The sequence below is a fragment of the Oncorhynchus mykiss genome, chromosome Y, assembly GCF_013265735.2.
Source record: "Oncorhynchus mykiss isolate Arlee chromosome Y, USDA_OmykA_1.1, whole genome shotgun sequence".
NCBI classification, from domain to species: Eukaryota; Metazoa; Chordata; class Actinopteri; order Salmoniformes; family Salmonidae; genus Oncorhynchus; species Oncorhynchus mykiss.
In genome coordinates, this window is record NC_048593.1 from 29,761,913 (window position 1) to 29,789,347 (window position 27,435).

The 27,435-nt window shown below is 43.1% G+C and overlaps 2 protein-coding genes across 3 annotated transcripts; both read right to left on the minus strand.

The window, feature by feature from the left end:
• Nucleotides 1–3,568: 3,568 nt before the first annotated feature.
• Nucleotides 3,569–11,714, minus strand: LOC110509980 (syntaxin-5). 2 transcript variants are annotated; one of them, XM_021591235.2, is made up of 11 exons: nucleotides 11,572–11,714; nucleotides 8,781–9,015; nucleotides 6,882–6,952; nucleotides 6,686–6,741; nucleotides 6,536–6,606; nucleotides 6,265–6,381; nucleotides 6,095–6,151; nucleotides 5,873–5,954; nucleotides 5,641–5,741; nucleotides 5,294–5,415; nucleotides 3,569–5,095 (listed from the first exon to the last, which is right to left on the minus strand). In XM_021591235.2, exons 2-11 carry the CDS (start codon nucleotides 8,994–8,996, stop codon nucleotides 4,936–4,938), a joined length of 1,053 nt encoding a protein of 350 aa, XP_021446910.2. In that variant the 5' UTR covers nucleotides 8,997–9,015; nucleotides 11,572–11,714; the 3' UTR covers nucleotides 3,569–4,935. The 2 variants fall into 2 exon arrangements, with proteins under 2 accessions (XP_021446910.2, XP_021446909.2); XM_021591234.2 differs by having other exon boundaries at nucleotides 3,573–5,095; nucleotides 8,781–9,018.
• Nucleotides 11,715–12,372: 658 nt separating this feature from the next.
• LOC110509981 (adenylosuccinate synthetase isozyme 2) lies at nucleotides 12,373–23,819 on the minus strand. The gene is made up of 14 exons (XM_036967799.1): nucleotides 23,373–23,819; nucleotides 20,592–20,824; nucleotides 19,458–19,560; nucleotides 19,296–19,364; nucleotides 19,146–19,196; nucleotides 18,990–19,056; nucleotides 18,629–18,736; nucleotides 18,415–18,496; nucleotides 15,072–15,198; nucleotides 14,817–14,971; nucleotides 14,528–14,652; nucleotides 14,255–14,352; nucleotides 13,979–14,128; nucleotides 12,373–13,872 (listed from the first exon to the last, which is right to left on the minus strand). Exons 2-14 carry the CDS (start codon nucleotides 20,814–20,816, stop codon nucleotides 13,820–13,822), a joined length of 1,413 nt encoding a protein of 470 aa, XP_036823694.1. The 5' UTR covers nucleotides 20,817–20,824; nucleotides 23,373–23,819; the 3' UTR covers nucleotides 12,373–13,819.
• Between the last annotated feature and the right edge of the window lie 3,616 nt (nucleotides 23,820–27,435).

Here is a 27,435-nt window from a genome sequence, read left to right on the forward strand (position 1 = left end):
GCATGGACTTCTGGGTCTGGAAATGGATTTGTTTGCAAGCGTCTGCAATTTTGTCCCATTTAGTGGAAGACGGGCTTGCCACAGTGCACTGATAACAAGAAGTAAAATATTGTTACAAGGCGGCTTAGCAAAAAAGTACCACAACGTAGTAACTGCCGTGTGGGTTGGTCGTCTCATATAACTTGTGATAATGTTCTCACACATGTTCTCACACTCAGAGACTTCATTTCACCATTTCTATAAAATTGAAGCTTGCCAGTGACAATTGATTTAAAAACATTACAGTCAGTATCCAATAAATACATTTTACTATGGTTTTCTCATATTCCTCCAGTCTATACAGTGTTCAGTGCATGACATTACAGAATTGTGGCCATGTATGGTAGCTGACTGAGGCTGAAAGACGTTTCCCCATAGGTCCAACACACCACCTGCAAACCACCAGCACACTCTTATACTGTAATCGATATGCCTAGGAACTTTACACTTTAATCTAATCGCATCTTGTCCAGAAAGGCTTTTAAACAAGGGTAAGAGGGAGAGAGAGAGAGAGAGAGAGAGAGAGAGAGAGAGAGAGAGAGAGAGAGAGAGAGAGAGAGAGAGAGAGAGAGAGAGAGAGAGAGAGAGAGAGAGAGAGAGGGAGAGAGAGTGAGAGAGAGAGAGAGCAAACGAGCCGCTGTTGAATCAATTTACAGCGGCCAAGGCAGAAACCATCTGTTTGCCACCATGTGTGAGAGGCTGGGTATGCACAAGATCGGTATGACGCCACTTCACCCACAAAGCAATGGTTTCGTGGAGGGTTTTAATAATCTCTGCCAAACACAGCGTGACTAGGAAAAACATCTGCCCATGGTTCTCATGGCGTGCTTCTCCGCTGTCCAGGATTCCACCTTCGCAAGCCTGTCCTACTCATGCCCTACTCATGCTACTTGGTCGGCCCCGTGACAGCCCTGCCGTCCCCCTGGGGCCGGGGTACGCCAGGAGACAGCCCTGCCGTCCCCCCGGGGCCGGGGTACGCCAGGAGACAGCCCTGCCGCCCCCCCGGGGCCAGGGTACGCCAGGAGACAGCCCTGCCGTCCCCCCGGGGACGGGGTACGCCAGGAGACAGCCCACATCATCAGCAGAGAGAACAGCTGTTGAACGCACGTGTGAAGCAGAAAATGACCCATGATGTGCACACCCGGGGAAGGCACTTTGAGGCTGGGGAGCTGATCTGGGTCTTCAGCCCCCTAAGAAAGAAAGGACAATGCCCCAAGCTGGACAGTCACTGGTGGGGCCCTGCAGGTTCCTGGCGAGGATGGGAGAGGTGGTGTACTGGGTCCAGCTGTCTCCCGGGGGGAGAAAATTGGCACTGCACCTGGACAGGTTAGCCCCATACAGACGGGCCTCTAACCCCAGGAAGCCCCACAACCCCTCCCTCCACATACACGTCCAGGCCCCGCAGACAGGGCTCGAGGTGGCCCACTCACCCAGTCTCTCCTGTGCCACTGCATGGTTCCCTAGAGCCACAGACTGTATCCCCCGTGCCCACATCGTTTCCCTCCATTTCTCTGCCTTCATCTCGTGCATCAGAGGGACAGCCCCATACCACAGACTGAGCCCCCTGTGCCCACGAGTGGACACTCTGCCCCCATCACTCCTGCACAGACAAATGAGACCTCTGGTTCGCTTCCGAGACTTTGTGTGTTCTGTTGTTTTTAATGTAGTCATGATTTGGCCTTAACCCTGTACATGTGGTGGTTTGGCTACTAAAATGTTATTTATTTCTATTCTAAAATCCCCCTAATAAATAAACTGGAGATGGCGACTGTGCTTCTGCTCAGACGGTGGCAGTTATTTCCAAACTGAATCAAGGCACGTTAAGCTGCCAGTGACAGGGGAAATGCTGATCACATCAATAAGGGGCTCACACAGAGTTCGGATTAGAATTTAGACACACGCTTCTGTACTCACTTAATAGAGGCTATCACAGGATAAAGTATACTGTCATACATTGTCTCCCATTGGATCAGTCACTTATTCTTAGTTACTCCTGATTATTTATATTAATTTGACATTTTTATGGTAAGAACACTCACTTTAATTGGATCAACAAAATATAATGACTTGTTCCATCAACATAATTATGATTCAACTTATTTGTTTGTGAATGTATTTCAAGATAGAACCATATTTTGATCTGTGGCCTTGTTGGTAAAATACATGTCATTTGGGTAAAACTGGTTGGACATTTTACCTGTTTTGTTCTCCTGGCAAACATACTCTATCTACTCTGAACTATCAGCACACTGTGTTCACTTAACACTCTCCTCTAGTTTGCAACCTTTCCCTTTCTCCTCAGATGTTCTGCTGGACATCTGTGTTCTCCTCCACAGAGCCCACCACAGTCCCAGCCCAGCACTCCCCAGAGGAGCTGGTCGCCCACACCCTGGTGCTGGAGTTTGGAGCCCTGCTGAAACACACTGACCGTCTCCACCAAGAGAGGTTGACAGAAATATGCAGACATTTACTACAGCTGACTAGGACCACACCCGAGGGAGACATACACTGTTACCCCCGGGAAACTAATGGAGCTCCAGGACCTTTGTCTGTAATGCAGTTATAAACAGAAATTAATGCAGAATGCAAAGCGCTATGTCTGCAGGAAACCATGCACAGCTCATCACCCATATAACACCATCTCTACCGTGAAGCTTTGTGGCAGCATCATGCTATGGGGATGCTTTTCAGCAGCAGGGACTGGGAGACTGGTAAGGATAGAGGGAACGAGGAATGGAACCAAATAAGAGGTAAATCCTTGATGAGAACCTGCTTCAGAGTGCAAACAACCTTGGACTGGGGCGAAGATTTACATTCCAACAGGACAATGACCCTAAGCATACAGCCAATGCAACGCTGGAATGGCAACAGAACAAGAATGTGAAGTCCTTGAGTGGCCCAGCCAGAGCCCAGACTTCAATTCCATTGAAAATCTGTGGAAAGACTTGAACATTGCTGTTGAACGCCGCTCCCCAACTAACTTAAGAGAGCTTGAGAAAATCTGTAAGGAAGAATGGAGAAAATCCCCAAATCCAGATGTGCAAAGCCGATACAGACATGCCCAAGACGACTCAAAGCTGTAATCGCCGCCAAAGGTGCTTCTACAAAGTATTGACTCAGGGGTGTGAATACTTATATAAATGAGATATTTCTGTATTTCATTCTCAACAACATTTGGTAAAATGTCTGAAAACATGTTTTCAATTTGTCATTATGAGGTATTGTGTGTGTGTGGATGGCTGAGGGGAAAAAACTGTTGTATTTAGGTTGTAACATATCAAAATGTGGAATAAGTCAAGGGGTATGAATACTTCCTGAAGACACTGTATATGTTCTGTTTCTTAATGGAAGATTTCATTATTCTGAAAAACAAGGCTATGTAAATAAACTGTTCAGCTTCCAAAGAATGCAAACAAACTGTTTGACTAATTTAGAATGAACCCTAAACTTGATAACAATAAACCTATGTGTCAGTGTTATGGTGGTGACTACACTAAAACAAACACATTCCTGTTGACAATGAAAAACAAAACTTTTAAAATTATTTTTAATTTTTGCTTACACATTTGCAGTTTCTACAACAAAAGCTTATGATAAAATACAGAAATTAGGGGTATCAATAAAATTAGCAGTGACCTACAATACTTCCTCCAAGATATCCAGAGACAGAGAAGAGCAAATGTGTGAAACAGTTTTAAAAAAAAGCCCATTCCAATATTTCTGGGTTCCAGAATATTAGCTTAGCAGATGAGTTTGTATATTTGAATATATTTTTGGTGTCTCCAAGTCATTCTCTTGAACAAAAAGGAGAGACATAACAAATTTGAATTACAATTAAATTTACCTTTACAGATACCTCCGAGACATAGATAAAACAGAGATTTAGTCCCCAAAAAATGTGTGAACATTGAACATTTATGAAGTGTGTGTATGTGTGTGTGTGTGTGTGTGTGTGGGGGGGGGTATTAGGGGGAGGCAGGGGGTGAAAATGTAGAACATCTGTCTGTAAAACACCACTCATTTGGTGTTATGTGCAGACTCTGATTGAACATCATTTAAATACCAGTTTATTGAAAATAATGTATCTTAATTCAAAGATATTCTATGGTAGCTGTAAAAGGCAAAGCAGTTGTGCACATACAGTTCAGTATCTGACTAGAGAAAATAAAAGCACCAGAAGTACTGGCAATGCTTCACTTACACAGTACATTCATCTATCTCAGGTCAACCACGGCAAGTTGACTGTCATGATGGATGTCCTTTCATGTGCATGATATCATTGTGGAACACAATGCATGTACAGTTTAGGTTAAGAGTGGCCAAACATTTCCTATCAGCTTTCCTAACCATCAAAGAAGAGATTGAAGGTCAGAGGTCATTCACATGGCCTTGTCAATCAGCCCTAACATCCTAACGGAGGTATTACTGCTGGCAGTGAGGTGCATTGTGAGGAGTAACGACCCTCAGAGATTCAGCATACAGGTCTTTTAAGGCCAAATGAATCTACCAGTTTCCTATTCCGACTCAATTTCTCTTTGGATTGACCCTGTCCTTCAAGAAGTAGGAATGTTTTCTACAAATTACAGAAAGAACGCATGAAGACAACAGAAGATAGTTTCAATCCAACTGCAATAGTCTTCTATCGTGCATCATAGATTTCATCTATTTACTCCATTTAATGGATGGTAATAAGAATAATCATATTTTTCAACTTCTTTCTACCATACAGCTATTCATTATCAACATAACCACATCTTAGCATATGCAGAATTGTGTGTTAGTAGTGGTATTTTCTTTAAACCACAAGGAGAGAAAGTATGAAACATAAAGGAGAAACTGCTCTCCTCCAGCACAATCCCTCCATCTCTCATCCTTAGCCAAGTGCCCCCCTGCTCCTCAAGCAAAGAAGACCACAAAGACGATGAAGAAGACTATGAGGACGAGGAAGATTTTGACCATGAGCCAGCGGTTGGATGAAACAGACTGAAAGTACTTGAGGATCTCGGAGTGTGCCATGTCCACGTTGAGCTGGGTGTCCTCCACATTGGCATCAATTCTGCAGGAAAGAGGATGGGAAATGGGAGGTCAATGAGTGTCAGAGGTTTCATTAACCGGCTTACCACTGCATGCCCTGTCTGATCATTGCTGGATATGCAAGCTCAACAAAACATCAGAACAACAATGTTATATCAGGGGAAAAGCATCTTAACTAGTGGCTTGATCATCTCTGGCTCTCTCTTCATCTCTCCCTCACCTCTGCACTGTCTCCTCCTGCTCCTTCACCATGTGGGCCAGCTGCTGGAAGATGGAGCCCAGCTCTACGATGGTGGTCTCTATGTTCTGCATGGTGTCTGAACGGCTCTGGATGTACGAGTCCTATACAAACACACCATAAGAGTGACACCACTTAGAATGAATGCAAATTATTAAGCAACAAACAGTATTATTGATTGACACATGACTCCAGAAACAAGTCTCAGTCAATAAAAGCATTTGTATCGAAAGAGGACACTGCGTCAAAGTGTGTTTTAATTGTTATTTCACTGTTATTGTCACAATCATTATAATGCTTCTCATCATCAAGAGGATTGGAGGTAATACCTGTTCATTGACAAGCTGCAGCTGTTGGCTGGCACGGCAGTCCATGTCTATAGAGACTTCAGCTGTCCTTTTAGAGTCGTCCTGCATTAACAATGAGTTACCTGAGAGAGAGAGAGAGAGAGAGAGAGAGAGAGAGAGAGAGAGAGAGAGAGAGAGAGAGAGAGAGAGAGAGAGGTCAGATTGTACTGTTTAGTGCTTGTTTTGTACTGTGGAGCTGATAATAGTTTCTCACCGAAGTTGCTGGCATGTAGATGGGAGGAGGATGCTGGGGCTTGAGAAAATTGATCTCTTCTACTCTTCTGCTCTTTGAGGTTCTGCAGAGGGAAAAGAGTGTGGGGGAGTTGAGAAGAAAATCTGTATAAAACGGTTTATAAATCAACAAATATACATGGAACATCCAATCAAAACTAGTCTGGTCAAAATATTTACTGTGAAAGATGTGTGTCTGTCTTACCTCTGTCCTGACCTCCAGCACCGACTTGAAGTCGTTTGACATTGATGCCAGTTTGGACTAGAACAGAAAAGGGCTGTTATAAAATGAACGCTACATGGAAAAGTGACATGCACTATTCTTCATTGGATAAAACCAATGGACATATCAGAATGTCAGAGCCTGGAAGTTACCTGGAGGGAGACAACGATGGTGTTGGAATGTGTCTGTAGGTGTTTGCCATTCTGACTCTGTCTGGAGCGCACAAGACCCTGCAGCTGTGCTATCTGTTTATTCAGACTGTTTATGTCCTGGACAAAGAAAAGAAAAAACAGACAACTTGCTTTTACTTTCACATCCCAACGGGCATCTAATAAAGTGTTCCTGAACAGCATCCTGTACGTATAAACTCTGTAGAGTAACAACAAAGTATAGCAGCTAAATCTACTATACATATCTCCTCACCTGTTTAACAATGTAGGTTAACTCCTCAATCTCCACAGCTTTGTCATCAAAAAGAGATTTCCTTTTGGCAACTAGACAAGATAAGAGTCAGTGAGTTCCAGATGCACAGCCACATTGTGGACGCAAAAACTAAAAGAGTTGCTTCCTTACGTATTGTGAGTTTTTCCAGTTTGGCGAAAGTGTTACTCAAGTCCTTCCCAATCCTCCTGTTAAATACAAAGAAACATAACGAACAGCTGAGTATAGGGATACCAATAGAAGGCTATACATAAAATGTATCTGTTCTCAAAATCATCTCCTATTCTCATTCAATAACATGTTAATAACACAGTGTAATGCTCCTAACTTTGCCATGAGTGTAAAGTCACTGCGCTGTCTGACTGCACTGAGGGCTGGCTTGCTGGACTGGACCGCATTCTGAAGAAAACAGGAAGAATAAGGAACAATCAACCAACATTGATCAGTGTGCAAATGTCAAGCACAACTATTTTGGTGTGCCTGAATGTTATGATTCGACAGTTGGTGCTCGTTCAAAACATACAGTACCAGTCAAAAGTTTGGACACACCTATCTATCAAGGGGATTTCTTTATTTGTACTATTTTATACACTGTAGAATAATAGTGAAGACATCAAAACTATGAAATAACACATATGGAATCATGTTGTTCACAAAAAAAGTGTTAAAACAAATATTTTAAATTCTTCAAAGTAGCCACCCTTAGCCTGGATGATAGCTTTGCACACTCTTGGCATTCTCTCAACCAGCTTCACCTGGAATAGTTTTCCAACAGTCTTGAAGGAGTTCCCACATATGCTGAACACTTGTTGGCTGCTATTCCTTCACTCTGCTGTGAAGTAAAACTCATCACAAACCATCTCAATTTGTTTGAGGATGGATGATTTTGGAGGCCAGGTCATCTGATGCAACACTCCATCACTCTCCTTCTTGGTAAAATAGCCCTTACACAGCCTGGAGGTGTGTTGGATCATTGTCCTGTTGAAAAACAAATGATAGTCCCACTAAGCACAAACCAGACGGGATGGCATATCGCTGCAGAATGCTGCAGTAGCCATGCTGGTTAAGTGTGCCTTGAATTCTAAATAGATCACAGACAGTGTCACCAGCAAAGCACACCATCACACCGCCTCCTCCATGCTTCACGGTAGGAACCACACATGCGGAGAGCATCCGTTCACCTAATCTGCGTCTCACAAAGACGAGGCGGTTGGAACTAAAAAACTCAAATTTGGACTCATCGGACCAAAGGACAGATTTCCACCGGTCTAACATCCATTGCTCAAGTTTCTTGGCCCAAGCAAGACTATTCTTATTATTGGTGTCCTTTACTAGTGATTTCTTTGCCACAATTGGACCATGAAGGCCTGATTTATGCAGTCTCCTCTGAACAGTTGATGTTGAGACGTGTCTGTTACTTGAACTCTGTGAAGCATATATTTGGGCTGCAATTTCTGAGGCTGGTAACTCTAATGAACTTATTCTCTGCAGCAAAGGTAACTCTGGGTCTTCCTTTCCTGTGGCGGTCCTCATGAGAGCCAGTTTCATCATAGCACTTGATAGTTTTTGCGACTGCACTTTAAGAAACTTTCAAAATACTTGACATTTTCCAGATTAACTGACCTTCATGTCTTAAAGTAATGATGGACTGTCATTTCTCTTTGCTTATTTGACCTGTTCTTGTCATAATATGGACTTGGTATTTTACCAAATAGGGCTATCTTCTGTATACCCCCCTACCCTGTCACAACACAACTGATTGGCTCAAACACATTAAGAAGGAAAGAAATTCTACAAATTAACTTTTAACAAGGCACACCTGTTAATTGAAATGCATTCCAGGTGACTATACCTCATGAAGCTGGTTGAGAGAATGCCAAGAGTGTACAATGCTGTCATCAAGGCAAAGGCTGGCTACTTTGACAAATCTCAAATATATTTTGATTTGTTTAACACTTTTTTGGTTACTACAAAATTCCATGTGTGTTATTTCATAGTTTTGATGTCTTCACTATTATTCTACAAAGCAGAAAATTGTAAAAATAAAGAAAAACCCTGGAAAGAGTAGTTATGTCCAAACTTTTGAGTGGAACTGTACATAACAATAATAAATAAACATCTCTCTATGGTGCTAATCTGTCACATCTATTTTGGTAAAGCTAGTTAATACTAATTGAGAACATACATGTTATTATTAAAAGACATACGGTCTCTCCATGTTGCTCACCTGTCTCCCCTGTAGTGACCTGCAGACTGACTGGAACTCATTGGTGCGGTCCCTGCCCGACATGTTGCTTATGTCCACCAGTGGAGCAGGTGGGAGTGGACTGGGGGCTGTGAGTTGTGGGTCCTGCAACTGGATCAGCGGTGACTGGGTCTGGGCAGGCCCTAGGTACACCCCTTCCTGGCTGTTCCTAGGACCGTGGCGACGACGCGTGTTCATGGATGCTCAGGCACATCACCTGCTGGAGGAAAAACTGAGTCAGATTTCAATACGAATAATCTTAAAGATCCATCAAAAACACTTGTGTACTCAACATGACAAGCTCCTCAAAAACTGTCCCGGAAAGCCCTGGGTCTGAAATGAGACAGTAGCTACTAGGCAGACAACAAGGAGATTGTTTCACTTGAGTTCTTGAGGATAGAATAAGCCCACAGACCAACTGGTGTGAATGTATACAGACACTCTGCAAAGAAAGCAAAAGAGACACATCCTCTTCAAGAACTTTCTGGGTTTGAGAGTAGCAATCAATACACTGATAGACTAGTCTACTAGACTTTTCTCAACTTCTAGACTTTTCTTTGTGTTCTCTTTTTTACTAAAAGATAAGTAGTCGATGAAAAATGTGATAACCAATGTTTGGGGTAAATAACTGTTAGGTAAAACCGTTTTTTCTTAGCTACCACCAAATCCTGATTCCCAGAAAAAGCATAATGTACTGTTACATAATGTGCCCGATTGTAAACATGCTAATAGCTTGAATGACCCATAGCTAAATTCAATCACTACAATCAAGGGGTTTACTCACAACTCAACCAAGAATCTTCTGGTCAAGAAAAGTGTGCTTGCTTAAAAAATATACAAAACCCAGGATTGCAAAATGAACAATCCAACAAACCTATACTGGTTGAGGTACTAGCTGTTTATCCACTGAATGCCTTGCACGTGTTTGATTGTTAGTAAAAATGTTATTTAACCTTTATTTAACCAGGTAGGATAGTTGAGAACAAGTTCTCATCTACAACTGCAACCTGGCCAAGATAAAGCAAAGCAGTGCGACACAAACAACAACAAAGTTACACATGGAATAAACAAACATACAGTCAATAACACAATAGAAAAAGTCTATATACAGTGTGTGCAAATTAGGTAAGATAAGGCAAAAAAATAGGCCAAAGTGGCAAAATAATTACAATTGAGCAATTAAACACTGGAGTGATAGATGTGCAGAAGAAGAATGTGCAAGTAGAGATACTGGGGTGCAAAGGAGCTAAAAAATAATAATAATAAATAACAGTATGGGGATGAGGTAGTTGGATGGGCTATTTACAGATAGGCTATGCACAGGTGCAGTGACCTGTGAGCTGCTCTGACAGCTGGTGCTTAAAGTTAGTGAGGGAGATATGAGTCTCCAGCTTCAGTGATTTTTGCAATTCGTTCCAGTCATTGGCAGCAGAGAACTGTAGAGAGAACAGGATCACATTCATTGGGCACAAACAAGAGATAAGTGGACTAGCATCCCTAACCAGGAGGAATTGGTTTTGGGGATACCTGCTGGAGCGCGTGCTATGGGTGGGTGCTGCTATTGTGACCAGTGAGCTGAGAAAAGGCGTGGCTTTACCTAGCAAAGACTTCTAGATGACCTGGAGCCAGTGGGTCTGGCGACGAATATGTAGCGAGGGCCAGCCGACTAGAGCATACAGGTCACAGTGATGGGTGGTATATGGGGCTTTGGTGACAAAACAGATGCACATCTTCTTCTGCATCCAATTTGCTGAGTAGAGTGTTGGAGGCTATTTTGTAAATGACATCACCGAAGTCAAGGATCAGTAGGATAGTCAGTTTTACGAGGGTATGTTTGGCAGCATGAGTGAAGGAGGCTTTGTTACGAAATAGGAAGCCGATTCTAGATTTAATTTTGGATTGGAGATGCTTCATGTGAGTCTGGAAGGAGAGTTCTCAGTCTAATCAGACACCTAGGTATTTGTAGTTGTCCACATATTCTAAGTCGGAACCGTCCAGAGTAATGATGCGGGACGGGTGCTAATGTGTAATAATAAATAACTGTATGGGAATGAGCAGATGGGCTATGCACAGGTGCAGTGATCTGTGAGCTGCTCTGACAGCTGGTGCTTAAATCTAGTGAGGGAGATATGAGTCTCCAGCTTCAGTGATTGGCCAAACAGTCCAAAATAGCCCAGGCTACTCTCAGAATCCAGTAAAGTATTGTAATGAAACAAGCAGGGAGCGCGAACCCTCGACCTTCTAGCCCGAAGTCCAGCGCGCTATCGAATGTGCACCAAAAGTATGCTCAACTGGTAGAGTCGATATCCGCGCTTATAAACCCAGGGTCGTTACAGTATATTATATCGGACAAACGGCATCAATATTGATAAATAGTGTTATACATATGTAGGAGAATATAGGTAACACGCTAGCACTAACAGAAAATTGAAAGGTTTTGTGGATGATGAGTGAACGGCAAATGGGCTAGTTCATTTCACATGACCCGGTGCCCAGGATGGGTGTAGATTTCACTTAAGGACCAATGGAATGGTTTAAAATGTTCCAACCCGCACACCCGAGGCAATCGGGCCATGCAAAACGAATACGCCCAATAGTCATAACAAGCCTGCTGCTATTAGTAGCTAGCGTTCTGTCTTCCAAAGCTGAATAAGCTTAACGTTAGCTATAAAATATTGGCACGACAAAAACAGAGTAGATACATGACTAAGCAAGTGTTATCAGGATATCTTTTCGAGACATAATCAAGTTTCAAATACCAACAATCTCTTACCGGTAAATAAATAATCTTTATTTGATCACTCCACTGCCTACGAAGGAACTGGTCCTTCCGCTAAACGCTGACGTCAGCGCCACGTATACGTCTAGTTTAGCGCATTACGTTGTAAGGGTGCCCAGTTGGACAAATTCAGACCAGTCCATTCATCATGCATGTCTTTGCTGTAGATCCCAAATAGAGAACAGATTATAGCCCTTATGAGAATTCAACCTAAAATCATACATGTGATCAAATAATTCTGTACTAGTTTGGATATTTTTTTCACATTATCAAATGGATGTAACCAGGACCTTTGCAGCTTGAATGGCTCGGCTCATTTGTGTGAAATGTCAGTGTGATGTTGTCTGTGTATAGACTGGTCACAGGTCGAAGAGGTGATTAACACCAGAGAAAAAGGGGCCGAAATAAGGCTTGTTCGACATTGCAGGCAACAGCCAATTGACTGGTCTACAAATCACATTGCATCATAAATAACTACTTATTGTATTCACATTTTATTGATCACATACACATTTAACAGATGTTATTGCGGGTGTCGCGAAATGCTTGTGTTTCAAGCTACAACAGATTTGTCGCTCAGTCAGTCACCATTTACCCACAATGCATCATGGATTTGATGGTCAAGAACACGGCTAGTCTTGAAAATGGACTTGTTCCACATTGCAGACAACTGCCGACTGACCTACAAAGAACCTTGAATCATAAATAGCTGCTCATAATTTGATCAATAAGTCAGTCAATTTATGAACAACATTACGCTTATGATCCTCTTGAACAGGGCCATTGACAAAGAGGGAAGGGAAATTACCGCTTTTATTGGACAGCAGACCAAATACTCCAGAGAAGAATATGCACATGATAATAATCAACAAAACAGCAATGACACTTAGAATTTTATTGATAATTGTAGGGGAGTAGAAGCATATTGTTTACTTCATTACACCGAAAGAAATGGAAAACATTTGTAGTTTGTATATACATTAAAAGTTGAGTTCCACCCAGGTTCTAAACATCAGCAGGTGTGTTTGTGTGCAATCACAAGTTCTTGATCTTAAAAGAGGTTAAGGATCAGCCCCCTTTTTTTCTATTTTCGCCTAAAATGACATACCCAAATCTAACTGCCTGTAGCAAGGATATGCATTTTCTTGGTACCATTTGAAAGGAAACATAGAAGTTTGTGGAAATGTGAAAGGAATGTAGGAGAAAAACACATTAGAGCTGGTAAAATACAATATATTTTATATACTGTATTTTTCTGTACCATCATCTTTGAAGATGCAAGAGAAAGGCCATAATTTAACCAGCCCAGGTGTAATCTGGATATTGGCCACTAGATGGCAGTGTATGTGCAAAGTTTTAGTCTGATTCAATGAACCATTGCATTTCTGTTCAAAATTTTATATCAAGACTGCCCAAATGTGCCTAATATGTTTATTAATAACTATGTTCAAAACTGTGCAATCGCCTCAGACAATAGCATGGTATTCTTTCACTGAAATAGCTACTGTAAATTGGACAGTGCAGTTAGATTAACAAGAATTTAAGCTTTCTGCCAATATCAGATATGTCTATGTCCTGGGAAATGTTTGTTACTTACAACCTCATGCTAATCGCATTAGCCTACGTTAGCTCAACCGTCCCGCAGGGGACCCACCAATCCTGAAGAAGTTTTAATGGTCAATAGAAAATCAAGGCATTCAGACAGCATCCCTTTAGAATCTAAAATCCTGACAATAATTCCTTCGTACAACAGGCCAGCTCATCCAAAGACCTAATTATGAGGCCTCCTTAAAAACATTAGCCTAGTATCGCAACCCTTAAGCAAAGATAATGTAAAAAATAACTGCAAGGTGAAGTAATTTTAAAATCTTGTTTTAAAAGAAAGCAAACAAAACAACCCAAACAGTTGTAAAAACATTACTACTTCAATGAAATGGTTGATGAAAGCCTGGTATGGTTACCACAGTTGTTTAAGATTTAATACCTGTCTGTCCATTACACACAGAGGATGAACATAATGGTCAATATATTGTCTTGTCACATCAGAAGAAAAGAAAGCTATAGAATGCAGGTTATACATTTCACTAATAACGTTGCTGGTGAAGTTTTTGCTTTTCTGCAGAACAGACTTTGGGAATTTAGCCCAAGGTTTATGGTCATCCAAGTATTCATCAACATCATTCTTCTCCCAATCAGCTGATGTAATGGCAAGAAAACCAAAAGATATCAGTTCCCAAACTGATCAGAACAGCTTGATCATGCTTTCTCTGGATTTCCCAACTCCAACCCATTTCACTGCAAATAAAATCAAATTCATGGTGAATATATCATCAATTATCAAAACAAGGTTGGTTTTCAGTAAGGCTGCATAATCACCATAAATACTTGTTTCTTGACTAACCTGGCACTTGCAAGAAGTCCTCGATGAAGCGGATGTAGCTCTGTGCCTGAGGGGGCAGCTCCTCAAAGCACCGCACATCCTCAGTGCTGCAGCACCATCCAGGTAGCGTCTCGTACTTCACTGACACCCGCATCAGCATGTCCATATTGGCTACAGAGGGAAAGACAGGGAATAAGATGGGAGTCAGCATGCAGGGCAAGCCAAATCAAATGTGTAAGGGTAAAGTGAACAGAGCAACTGTATAAAATAAGTACCCCTAGACAGGGAGAAACTTACCAGGAAAACTGGGAAGGGATTCGTCATCTACAGTGTAGGACACACCCACTTTGATCTCTGGCAGCGTGTCGAGGACGTCAAGCTTGGTCAGAGCAATGCTGTCGGAGAGAAACAGTGGTGTCAAACAGTTATGCAATAAATAGACAGCAACTGAACATAGCGGAGGCATGCACAAGTACAACAGACTGAACACGGTGATCTAATAATTACAATGCATACAGTATGGAACACATCCAGAAAGAAGGACAAGCAGGAGGCGAGACCGAGCCTTACGCAGTGAAGCCGTTGACCATGTGGGCATATCTGACAAGGATCAAGTCAAGCCAGCCACAGCGGCGCCGCCGGCCCGTCGTCACACCAAACTCCCTCCCTCTGGACTGCAACAAGTTGCCAATCTCCTGGACCACAATCAACACAGCAGTCAGATCTGGGATTCACTATAAACTGAATGTAAATATTAAGTACTAGAAGAGACGGTTCCTAGACAGTAAGTTTACACCCCTAGAAATTCATACTGTATGACTTAAGACAATTCTGCAAAACACAAACACTATCCACTCACATTGTCCTGCTCAGTGGGGAAAGCTCCAACACCCACCCGGGTGGTGTAGGCCTTGACCACACCATACACTCTCCCCACATAGGACGGGGGCACACCCAGGCCAGTGCACACCCCCCCAGCAGTGCAGTTAGAGGATGTCACAAATGGGTAGGTGCCTGAAAAATACAAATTGTTTGATTTCCTTCAAATTATATTCCAATGGCCATCACTAAATAGCATAATAATTTACCCCCCCTCAAACCCTTCTGTTCTCACCAAAGTCAATATCCAAGAGGGCTGCATTGGCTCCCTCCACCAGAATCTTCTTACTGGGACCAGTGAGGGCCTTGTGCATGAAGTACACCCCATCGGTGACAAGGGGCCGCAACCTCTCAGCATACACCTGGAAAAGAGGGAGAAAAAAAAATAAAAAATCAGTAACCACCTACCTACATAGAGAAACATCTCAGTATCTTACGTTTTCTAGCTCCCCTTGAAAGACTAACAAGAGCTGTTCTGCATGGAATCAGCTCAATTGAGACAGAAATTGCCTGTAGAGAGAACAGGATCACATTCATTGGGCACAAACAAGAGATAAGTGGACTAGCATCCCTAACCAGAAGCAGACAAGAAAATACTCATCCAGAAGCGGCGCTCCAAATGGTCAGGGACTTCATCCGCAGGCAAACTTAAATCTGTTTGACCTAACTTCTACCAGCATATCACGTGTCACAAACATTAAACAAATAATAACTCTAGACCACGTTTACTCCACACACAGATGCATAAAGCTCTCCCTCCATTTGGCAAATCTGACCATAATTATATCCTCCTGATTCCTGCTAACAAGCAAAGGTAGGAAGTACCAGCGACTAACTCAATACGAAAGTGGTCAGATGACACGGACGCTACAGGACTGTTTTACTAGCAGACTGGAATATGTTCCGGGATTCATCCAATGGCATTGAGGAGTATACCACAGTCACTGGCTTCATCAATAAGTGCATCGACGATGTACTTACTGTCACTGTGGGGACGACATATCCCAACCAGAAGTAATGGATTTACAGGCAACATCCGTACCGAGCTAAAGTTGCCGCTTTCAAGGAGCGGGACACTTATCCAGACACTTAAAATAAATCCTGCTATGCCCTCATACAAACCATCAAACAGGCAAACCGTCAATAGAGGACTAAGATTGAATCCTACTACACCGGCTGACGCTCGCCAGATGTGGCAGGGCTTGCAAACTATTATGGCATACAAAGGGAAACCTAGCCGCAAGCTTCCCAGTGACGCGAGCCAACCACACAAGCTATATTCATTTTATGCATTACCAGGGTGTGTACTCACAGCAACTATCTCCCTGACCAAAGCTAAAAACCTACATGTTTCAAGCAGACCACCATAGTCCATGTCACCAAGAATGCAAAGGTAACCTGCCGAAATGACTACCGCCCCGTAGAACTCACGTCGGTCACCATGAAGTGCTCTGAAAGGCTGGTCATGGCTCACATCAACACCATCATCCCAGAAACCCTAGACCCACACCAATTTGCATACCGCCTAAACCAATCCACAGACGACGCAATCTCAATCGCACTCCACACTGCCCATTCCCACCTGGACAAAAGGAACACCTGTGTGAGAATGCTGTTCATTGACTACAGCTCAGTGTTCAACACCATAGTGCCCACAAAGCTCATCACTAAGCTAAGGACCCAGGGACTAAACAGGAGGTCAAGAGAGCTGGCAGTGTGGTGCCCGGACAACAACCTCTCCCTCAACGTGATCCAGACAAAGGAGATGATTGTGGACTACAGGAAAAGGAGGGTCATGTCCACATCACCAACAAACTACCATGGTCCAAACACACCAAGACAGTCATGTTGTCGCGCCATCTTCACCTTTTCTCCCCTTATGAGACTGAAAATATTTGGCATGGATCCTCAAAAAGTCCTACAACTGCACCATCAAGAGCATCCTGACCAGTTGCATCATCCCCTCATACGGCAACTGCTCGGCATCCGATGGTAAGACGCTAGAGTTTAGTGCGTATGGACCAATACATCACTGGGGCCAAGCTTCCTGCCATCCAGGACCTATACACTAGGCGGTGTCAGAGGAAGGCACAATTTTTTGGGTCAAAGACTCCAGCCACCGCAGTCATAGACTGTTCTCTTTGCTACCACACAGCAAGCTGTACCGGAATGCCAAGTCTAGGTCCAAAAGGCCCATTAACAGCATCTACCTCCAAGCCATTAGACTGCTGAACAATGAATAAAACGGCCACCTGGACTATTTACATTGACCCCCCGCCCCTTTGTTTTAACACTGCTGCTTCTCGCTGTTTATCTATGCATAGTCACTTTACCCCTACCTACATATTACCTTGACTAACCTGCACATTGACTTGGTACCCCCTGCATATAGCCTCGTAATTATGTCATCTTAAATGTTACTTTCAACTCTAGTTTATTTAGCAATATTTTCTTAACTATTTCTTGAACTGCATTGTTGGTTAAGGGCTTGTAAGCAAGCATTTCACATTAACATTTGATTTGACTGCAACCTGGGCAGGTGATTATGGCTCAGAACAAAGATTTTTATTTTTATGAAGCTAGCTATAATATACACTACCGTTCAAAAGTTTGGGGTCACGTAGAAATGTCCTCGTTTTTGAAAGAAAAGCTTTTTTTCCCCCATTAAAATAACATCAACTTGATCAGAAACACAGTGTAGACATTGTTAATGTTGTAAGTGACTATTGTAGCTGGAAACAGCCACATTTTTTTTATCAGCAACCATCACTTCTGTGTTCCAATGGCAAGTTGTGTTAGCTAATCCAAGTGTATCATTTTAAAAGGCTACTTGATCATTAGAAAACCTTTTACAATTATGTTAGCACAGCTGAAAGGCCAGCATCCCGGAGTCGCATCTTCACTGTTGAAGTTGAGACTGGTACTATTTAATGAAGCTGCCAGTTGAGGACTTGAGGCGTCCGTTTCTCAAATTAGACACTCTAGTGTACTTGTCCTCTTGCTCAGTTGTGCACCAGGGCCTCCCACTACTCCTCTTTCTATTCTGGTTAAAGCCAGTTTGCGCGCTTCTGTGAAGGGAGTAGTACGAGATCTTCAGTTTCTAGCATGGAATAGCCTTCATTTCTCAGAACAAGAATAGACTGACGATTTTCAGAAAAAAAGGCTTTGTTTCTGGCTATTTTGAGCCTGTAATCGAACCCAGGACAGTTTTATTGCTTCTTTAATCAGAACAAGTTTTCAGCTGTGCTAACATAATTGCAAAAGGGTTTTCTGATAATCAAATAGCCTTTTAAAATGATACACTTGGATTAGCTAACAACGTGCCATTGGAACACAGGAGTGATGGTTGCTGATAATGGGCCTCTAAGCCTACGTAGATATTCCATAAAAATCAGCCGTTTCCAGTTACAATAGTCATTTACAACATTAACAATGTCTACCCTGTATTTCTGATCAATTTGATGTTATTTTAATGGACAACTTTTTTCCTTTTCTTTAAAAAACAAGGTAATTTCTAAGTGACCCCAAACCTTTGAATCATAGTGTATATTGGGACATTAAAGCAGTGTTCTTTTCACCTTCAGTTGTTGCAGCTCATTGTCAATATCAACATTTAGGTCGGGGTACATATTCAGGAATTGCCCTGCCAACACACGGAACCTGTGGACGAAGAAATGCCATCAGCTACCAATCAACATCAACTTTTTTAGTGATCGTTAAAATCATTAAGGTTCAAAAGTGTATTTCAGGTAACTTACATGCATTCTTACAAACAATAATTTTGGTACTAACTTCTCCGCAAAGACAGTGAAATCAGACACAAGGTCACAGACTCGCAGTCCATTGCGAGCAGCTTTGGAAGAATAGGCAGGTCCAATGCCCTTTTTGGTGGTTCCCAAACTGGAAAACAATCCATCAAAATCAGAAGAATGGACATTCAGGAATGCCACAGCATTAATGAACACTGCCTTTGCAGTAGCCCTAAAAGGCTACCATGACTTCAATATTTTGTCGTTGTTGCTACAACCACTTTCACCACATAGTAAAATGAAGAACAGGGCGTCGTCTTCAAAGAGTCTCAGATAAGCACTCCAAATCGGAGACGCTTTATGAACAGTCACCATCACTTCCTCATACAATAAAACCCACGCACTTGTTTCCCGCCTGTAGCTGTCTCTGTTGTTCCTGGATCCCATCAACAGCTTGGTGGAAGTTGAACACTAAAAGCAGATACACAAAAAAAATCATAAATTCATAGAATTGCAAGACACTAAACCAAAGACTTATAAATCAAACAGCCATGTCTTACCAATGTGTGCACGGTCAGATATCTTTAACCGCGTCTCCCATCCTTGCAGTCCTGGACAATAACAAATAGCAGGTCAAGTGTTATCAGTGGAATCCACTTCCTTCATCACCATCATCTTTCCTGCAGGCCTCTTCAATTGCCAATACTCACCGTTGCCTTTCTGCAGGTTCTTTTCAGCCTCCTCGAAGAGGCCAGGCAGGTGTATCACAACCCCGTTCCCTGCGGATGAGCAGTTCAGTTACGGATGGTTTGAATAGGAAACCAAACCAATGAAACCATCGTGGAGGCTGAAGTGTAAGAGGGTCAACTCACCAATAAATGAGACAGCCTTCTTGTTGAGCACTCCACTGGGCAGCAAGTGGAAGTCGTACTCCACAGAGTCCACCACCACTGTGTGGCCTGCGTTGTTGCCTCCCTGAAAGAGACAACATTTACACAAACAACAAGAGAAGGAGCAGAAATTGAGTACAGCCAAACAGTGAACGAACGTGTAAGTACCAGTTAACTGGCAACATATTTTTGCACCATTGTTTACCAACCTTCAGGAAAAAGGCATTGAAAGTACAAAGCATGAATTTGTTTCACCCCACGGTGATAAGTTCATTCACGTTTTTTTTTTACAACTACATCACAGAGCACAGACAAATGTGAATAAGTGTTACCTGTTAACTGGAAAAGCTTTGTTTCAACAGCTATAAAACTCCAGTTTAGTACAAAATGCGGACACGTGTTTGTGTAGTTAACGGTTTATTACTCACCAGTCAAAACTAGCCGAATGAAACCAATGTAGGCAGTATTTTACCAGGGAAGCCGACAAAATACATTTAGTGAACTGCAATTGTTACTGTAGGGTGGGCATGATTTGTGGAACTTTCCAACAGGAATCTGTCCAAAACTTAAATAACAAGGATGCCAACAAAGTAGGATGATCAATTCACCTAGCTAAATAGCTGCCGAATAGGCATCAACTACCCACATAGTTTATGCTTAAAGCTTGTCCATAGGCTACCAGAGTGATACGTTTTTCAATCACCACGTTTTATTCGGAAAAATGTAACAAATTTACCCACTCCCTACCCGGTATCTTATTCTGCCCACTATACAACTTTGTATGCGTTGTTTTTTGGCAACCTTATTATTTACGAAGTGTTTGGAACAGATTCCGGTTGAAACGTCCCAAACTATACCCACTCGTTACTGTAGCTAGATAACCCATTTGTTGTTGTGGGTTGTTACCCACTACCACCAGATAACATGCTTAGCTAGCAATGCTAACGTTCGCATGATAACTTTAGCTATTTAGCAATTTATCTAGTAAGCACATTTCCTAAATATTATATACACTAACTAGAATTGGTTTTGCCTAGCCAACGCAGCAGAACGACTGGCGTACTTTTGTCAAGTTCAAAATGCATTGTTTGCTAGCTAGTTAGAGTAGCTACGTACCTGACACCTGCAGACTAAATCCGCGTCCAGTGCTAGCAGGTCAACCACTTTCCCCTTTCCCTCGTCTCCCCATTGCGCACCGAGGACCACGGTTACTTTATTCCGAGGTTCCTTCGGAATCCGCAGGGACTCGACCTGTCCACTCTCCCGATGTCGCTTGAAAGATGGCTCTCCGTTCATCGAGGCCGTTTCTTGGCCATTACACATTGTGCTATCTGCTGCCATGAGCCTTGCTTAAATCCGGAAGATAAAAATAGCGGGAAACAAGGTTGCCAGGTTTGGTTAAAAAAAGATGCCTATTGTCCATACAAAACCCACCAACAAGCCCTGAAAGCTAGCCCCTTTCTCGTAGTAATAGAGGAGTTTGACACATTAAACCTAATAAACCCATTTTCCATAACATAATACAGCGAATTAAGAATTAATATCTACTTAACTTGTAACGACGAAATTATCAAAATTCAGTTTTCCATCAAAATAATATTGCGAGCTAGCGTGACATAATACATTAATTTGAATATGTTGCAAGACAAAATATAATTCGCCTTTATTAAACTCGCCAGATAAATCGACATGTATTGATGTCAAATGAACGCTGTTATTATAAATAAATCAATTTTGGCATGTACATAACTACATCAGATTTACAGGTAACATTGCTTTTGTTGCTGGAATTTCAATCACCGAACGAATATTTATAACATGGATATGAACTGAATATTCTTGGGAAAAAAATGGTTTTGTTTTACCGTCGATCTAATGTATTCTAACAACAAGCTGGCAATTGCGATAGAGCTGTGACTATGATCACGAAAGATAACTTACAATTGTTTTAACTAAACAAACAGTCATTAATAGTTGGCACAAATTGATTTGCAATGACTCCAGAGATAACACCATTTCAACATATGTATTGTGGCAAATGGTAGGATAAGGCTACATTAGCATATAAATTAATAGGCTAGGCTACTTGTAGGCCAACATATAAAATCACATTTTGGCACATGCGCAGAACACAACAGGTGTAGGTAGACCTTACATTGAAATGCTTACTTACAAGCCTTTAATAACCAACAATGCAATAACAAAAAAAATACCTACAAAAAGTAAGAATAATAAATAAAAGTTACAAATGACTAAAGAGTGGCAGTAAAATAACAATAGAGAGGCTATGTACAGGGGGTACAGGTACAGAGTTAATGTGCAGGGGCACCGGTTAGTTGAGGTAATATGTACATGTAGATAGAGTTATTAAAGTGACAGCGTAAAAGGGGTGGGGTGGGGCAATGCAAATAGTCTGGGTAGCCATTTGACTAGATGTTCAGGAGTCTTATGGCTTGGGGGTAGAAGCTGTTTTAGAAGGCTCTTGGACCTAGACTTGGCACTCCGGTACCGCTTGCCATGTGGTAGGCACTCCGGTACCGCTTGCCATGTGGTAGCAAAGAGAACAGTCTATGACTAAGGTGGCTGGAGTCTTTGACAATTTTTAGGGCCTTCTTCTGACACGCCTAGTATAGAGGTCCAGGATGGCAGGAAGCTTGGCCCCAGTGATGTACTGGGCCGTACGCACTACCCTCTGTAGTGCCTTGCGGTCGGAGGCCGAGCAATTGCCATACCAGGCACTGATACAGCCAGTCAGGATGCTCTCGATGGTGCAGCTGTGGAACCTTTTGAGGATTTGAAGGCCCATGCCAAATCTTTTCAGTCTCCTGAGGGGGAATAGGTTTTGTCGTGCCCTCTTCATGACGGTCTTGGTGTGCTTGAACCATGTTAGTTTGTTGGTGATCTGGGCACCAAGGAACTTGAAGCACTCAACCTGCTCCACTACAGCCCTGTTGATGAGAATGGGGTGGTGCTCGGTCCTCCTTTTTCTGCAGTCCACAATCATCTCCGTTGTCTTGATCACGTTGAGGGAGAGGTTGTTGTCCTGGCACCACACTGCCAGGTCTCTGACCTCCCTGTAGGCTGTCTCATCGTGATCGGTGATCAGGTTGTTGTGTCATCAGCAAATGTAATGGTGTTGGAGTCGTGCCTGGCCGTGCAGTCATGTGTGAACAGGGAGTACAGGCGAGGACTGAGCATGCACCCCTGAGGGGGTTGAGGATCAGCGTTGCGGATGTGTTGGTACCTACCCTTGCCACCTGGGGGCGGCCTGTCAGGAAGTCCAGGATCCAGTTGCAGAGGGACGTGTTTAGTCCCAGGGTCCTTAGCTTAGTGATGAGCTTTGAGGGCACTATAGTGTTGAACGCTGAGCTGTAGTCAATGAATAGCATTCTCACATAGGTGTTCCTTTTGTCCAGGTGGGAAAGGGCAGTGTGAAGTGCAATAGAGATTGCATCATCTGTGGATCTGGTAGGGCAGTATGCAAATTGGAGTGGGTCTAGGGTTTCTTGGATAATGGTGTTGATGTGAGCCATGACCAGCCTTTCAAAGCACTTCAAGGCGACAGACGTGAGTGCTCTAACGCACATGTATCATACTCCACATTTAATGTCAGTTTCATTGTGGACTTTTCTCCACAACAGAAGCATGCGAGGGAGTTCCATAACTTCCATTTCAAATGTCCACTTGCGCAGCGCTAGAACAGAGCATGCGTAAAACCCATCGCTTGGTACGATTTTCCATAAGTAAATTCGACATTAGAATGCAAATCACCTCCGACCGAATTCATCTAATGCGCTTACATTTGTATTCCAGTAATGTCAGCGTTATTTCTTGATTGTGTTTATGGGAAAAGGTTTGGAAATAGGTGTCTCCATAATGTCAATCTAAATAACTTACCTTCGCGTGCTTTATTGTTGTCTCAACCTTGTTGCCCTATGTGCTGTTCTCTGTGCCCAATAATGTTTGTGCTGCTGTCATGTTGTGTTGCTACCATGTTATTTAAGTTGTTGTTGTTTATGTAGTGGTGTCTGTCTTGTCGTAATGTGTGTTTTGTTTGGAATCCCAGCCCCCATCCCCGCAGGAGGCCTTTTGGTGGGCCGTCATTGTAAATAAGAAATTGTTCTTAACTGACTTGCATAGATAAATACATCAAATAAAACCTACAACTGGTAAAACTTTTTCACGACGACGTGCAAGCAAGCGTGCTTCTGTCTTCAGCTGCCTGCTGTAGCGCTCTCTTAACACCACACCCCTCCGGACCTCTGAGGTCATGGCTAAAAAGGCTTCGGCCCTCCTCACTCAATCAGAAACTGCCTGACAGTCAGCAGCAGCAGATCATATTGAAATACGTTTTTTTGAAATGCCATGGCGACCGCGGTGTAACCTAGAAGGAGCCCAAAACAGCGCAACCTATACAGACCAATTTTCTGGAACCCGCCTATATGGCAACTCTGGCGGGAAAGGAAGTGAAACAGGCACTTGTCTAGTGGTGCACGGGTCAACTGTTTGTTCACCCGCACCCGCCTGCAATTGCTTATAATAACCCAGCCCCAACCGCTTTATTCCTAAAAAAAAATTTTTTTTAAATCCTCAGCAATGTACACACAATACCTCACAATGACAAAGCGAATAAAGGGTCTTTAGAAATATTTACAACAGTTTTTTTAAACGTTTGCAAAAAACATACCTTAGTATTCAGACCATTTGCCATAAGATTCAGGTGCATCCTGTTTCTATGGATTATTTTTGAGATGTTTCTACAACTTGATTGGAGTCAACCTGTGAAACATTCAATTGGTTGGACATGATTTGGAAAGGTACAAACCTGTCTATATGAAGTCGAAGGAATTGGCCGTAGAGCTCCGAGACAGGAGTTTGTCGAGGCATACATCTGGGGAAGTGTACCAAAAAAAATCTGTAGCATTGAAGGTCCCCAAGAACACAGTGGCCTCCATCATTCCTAAATGGAAGTTTGGAACCACCAAGACTATTCCTAGAGCTGACCACCCAGCCAAACTGAGCAATCAGGGGAGAAGGGCTTTGGTCAGGGAGGTGACCAGGAACCTGATGGTCACTCTGAGAGAGCTCTAGAGTTCCTCTGTGGAGATGGGATAACCTTCCAGAAGGACAACCATCTCTGCAGCACTCCACCAATCAGGCCTTTATGGTAGAGTGGCCAGATGGAAGGCACTCCTCAGTAAAAGGCACATGATAGCCAGCTTAGAGTTTGTCAAAAGGCATCTAAAGACTCTCAGACCATGAGAAACAAGACTTTCTGGTCTGATGAAACCAAGATTCTACTCTTTGGCCTGAATGCCAAGCGTCACGTTTGGAGGAAAACTGGCACCATTCCTATGGTGAAGCATGGTTTATGGCAGCATCATGCTGAGGGGGTGTTTTTCAATGGCAGGAACAGGGAGACTGGATCGACGCAAAGAGGAACGTCCTTGATGAAAACCTGCTCCAGAGCACACTGGACCTCGACCCTAAGCACACAGCCAAGACAACACAGGAGTGGCTTCGAGACAAGTCTCTGAATGTCCTTGAGTGGTCCAGCCAGAGCCTGGACTTGAACCTGATCAAACATCTCTGGAGAGATCTGAAAATAGCAGTGCAGCGACGCTCCCCATCCAACCTGACAGAGCTTGAGAGGATCTGCAGAGAAGAATAGGAGAAACTCAAACCCAAATACAGGTGTGCCAAGCTTGTAGCGTCATACCCAAGAAGACTCAAGGCTGTAATCCCTGCTAAACGCTGTGTCTCAGCGTGGTAGCATAGTAACGACGACCCCACGGCTTCCCTGTTCCATCTATTGCTGTTCACTGGACCCTATGATCACTTGGCTACATAGCTGATGCCTGCTGGACTGTTCACTAATAACGGTACTCCATTTTGTTTATTTTTTGTTTATCTGTCGGCCCCAGCCTCGAACTCAGGCTCTGTTTGTAGTTAACCGACCCTCTCTGCCCATTCATCGCCATTTGACCTGTTATTGTTGTCTTAGCTGATTAGCTGTTGTTGTCTTACCCGTTGTTGCCTTAGCTAACTCTCCCAATACACACCTGTGATTGCTTTATGCCTCGCTTTATGTCTCTCTCAAATGTCAATATGCCATGTACACTGTTTTTTAGGATAGTTATAAATGTTTTAGTTTACTGCGGAGCCCCTAATCCCACTTTGCAATCCCTGAGATACGTCCTTTTCCCACCTCCCACACATGCGGTGACCTCACCCAGCATAACTAGCCCGTTCAGAGATGCAACCTCTCTTATAACTCGGTGCCTGGGTTTACCTCCACTGTACCTGCACCCCACCATACCCCTGTTTGTACATTATGCCCTGAATCTATTCTACCACGCCCAGAAATCTGCTCCTTTTATTCTCTGTCCCCAACGCACTAGACGACCAGTTTTGATAGCCTTAGCTGTACACTCATCCTACTGTGGAGGTTAACCCAGGCCCTGTGTGTCCCCAGGCACTCTCATTTGTTGACTTCTGTAACCGAAAAAGTCTTGGTTTCATGCATGTTAACATCAGAAGCCTCTTCCCAAAGTTTGTTTTACTCACTGCTTTAGCACACTCCGCCAACCCTGATGCCCTTGCCTTGTCTGAATCCTGGCTTAGGAAGGCCACCAAAAATTCGGAGATTTCCATACCCAACTAGAACATTTTCCATCAAGATATATAACTGCCAAAGGGGGAGGAAGCCTGCAAAGTTCTCTCATACTTTCCAGGTCTATGCCCAAACAGTTCAAGCTTTTAATTTTAAAAATTAATCTCTCCAGAAATAAGTCTCTCACTGTTGCCGCCTGCTATCGACCCCCCTCCGCTCCCAGCTGTGACCTGGACACCATTTGTGAATCTAGCTTCAGAGTTCGTTCTGTTAAGTGACCTAAACTGGGATATGCTTAACCGTCCTACAATCTAAGCTAGATGTCCTCAATCTCACACAAATCATCAAGGAACCCACTAGGTACAACCCTTAATCAGTAAACATGGGCACCCACATAGACATTATCCTGATCAACTTGCCCTCCAAATACACCTCCTCTGTTTTCAGTGCCTGTATCCGCTATGGGTCCGCGGTCAAACGACCACCCCTCATCACTGTCAAACGCTCCCTAAAACACTTCTGCGAGCAGGCCTTTCTAATCGACCTGGCCCGGGTATCCTGGAAGGATATTGACCTCATCCCATCAGTCAAGGATGCCTGGTCGTTCTTTAAAAGTAATTTCCTCACCATCTTAAATAAGCATGCCCCTTTCAAAAAATGTAGAACTAATAACAGATATAGCCCTTGGTTCACTCCAGACCTGACTGCCCTCGACCAGCACAAAAACATCCTGTGGCGGACTGCGCTGGCATCGAATAGTCCCCGCGATATGCAACTTTTCAAGGAAGAAAGGAACCAATACACACAGTCAATCAGGAAAGCAAAGGCTAGCTTTTTCAAACAGAAATTTGCATCCTGTAGCGCTAACTCCAAAAAGTTTTGGCACACTATAAAGTCCATGGAGAATAATAGCACCTCCTCCCAGCTGCTCACTGCACTGAGTCTAGGTAACACTGTCACCACTGATAAATCCACAATAATCGAGAATTTCAATAAGCATTTCTCTACGGCTGGCCATGCTTTCCTCCTGGCTACCCCAACCCCCGCCAACAGCTCCGCACCCCCCGCAGCTACTTGCCCAAGCCTCCCCAGCTTCTCCTTCACCCAAATCCGGATAGCAGATGTTCTGAAAGAGCTGCAAAACTTGTACCTGTAAAAATCAGCTGGGCAAGACAATCTGGACCCTCTCTTTCTAAATAAATGTCCCTCAACCATTCGAGACCATTTCTAGGGTCAATTTTAGATCAATGCTATGCATTTTCAGCCATTCCTGAACCTGAGACCAGAAACAGGCTACCTGAGGGCAATACCAAAATAAATGGTCTATTGATTCTGTATCCTCACAAC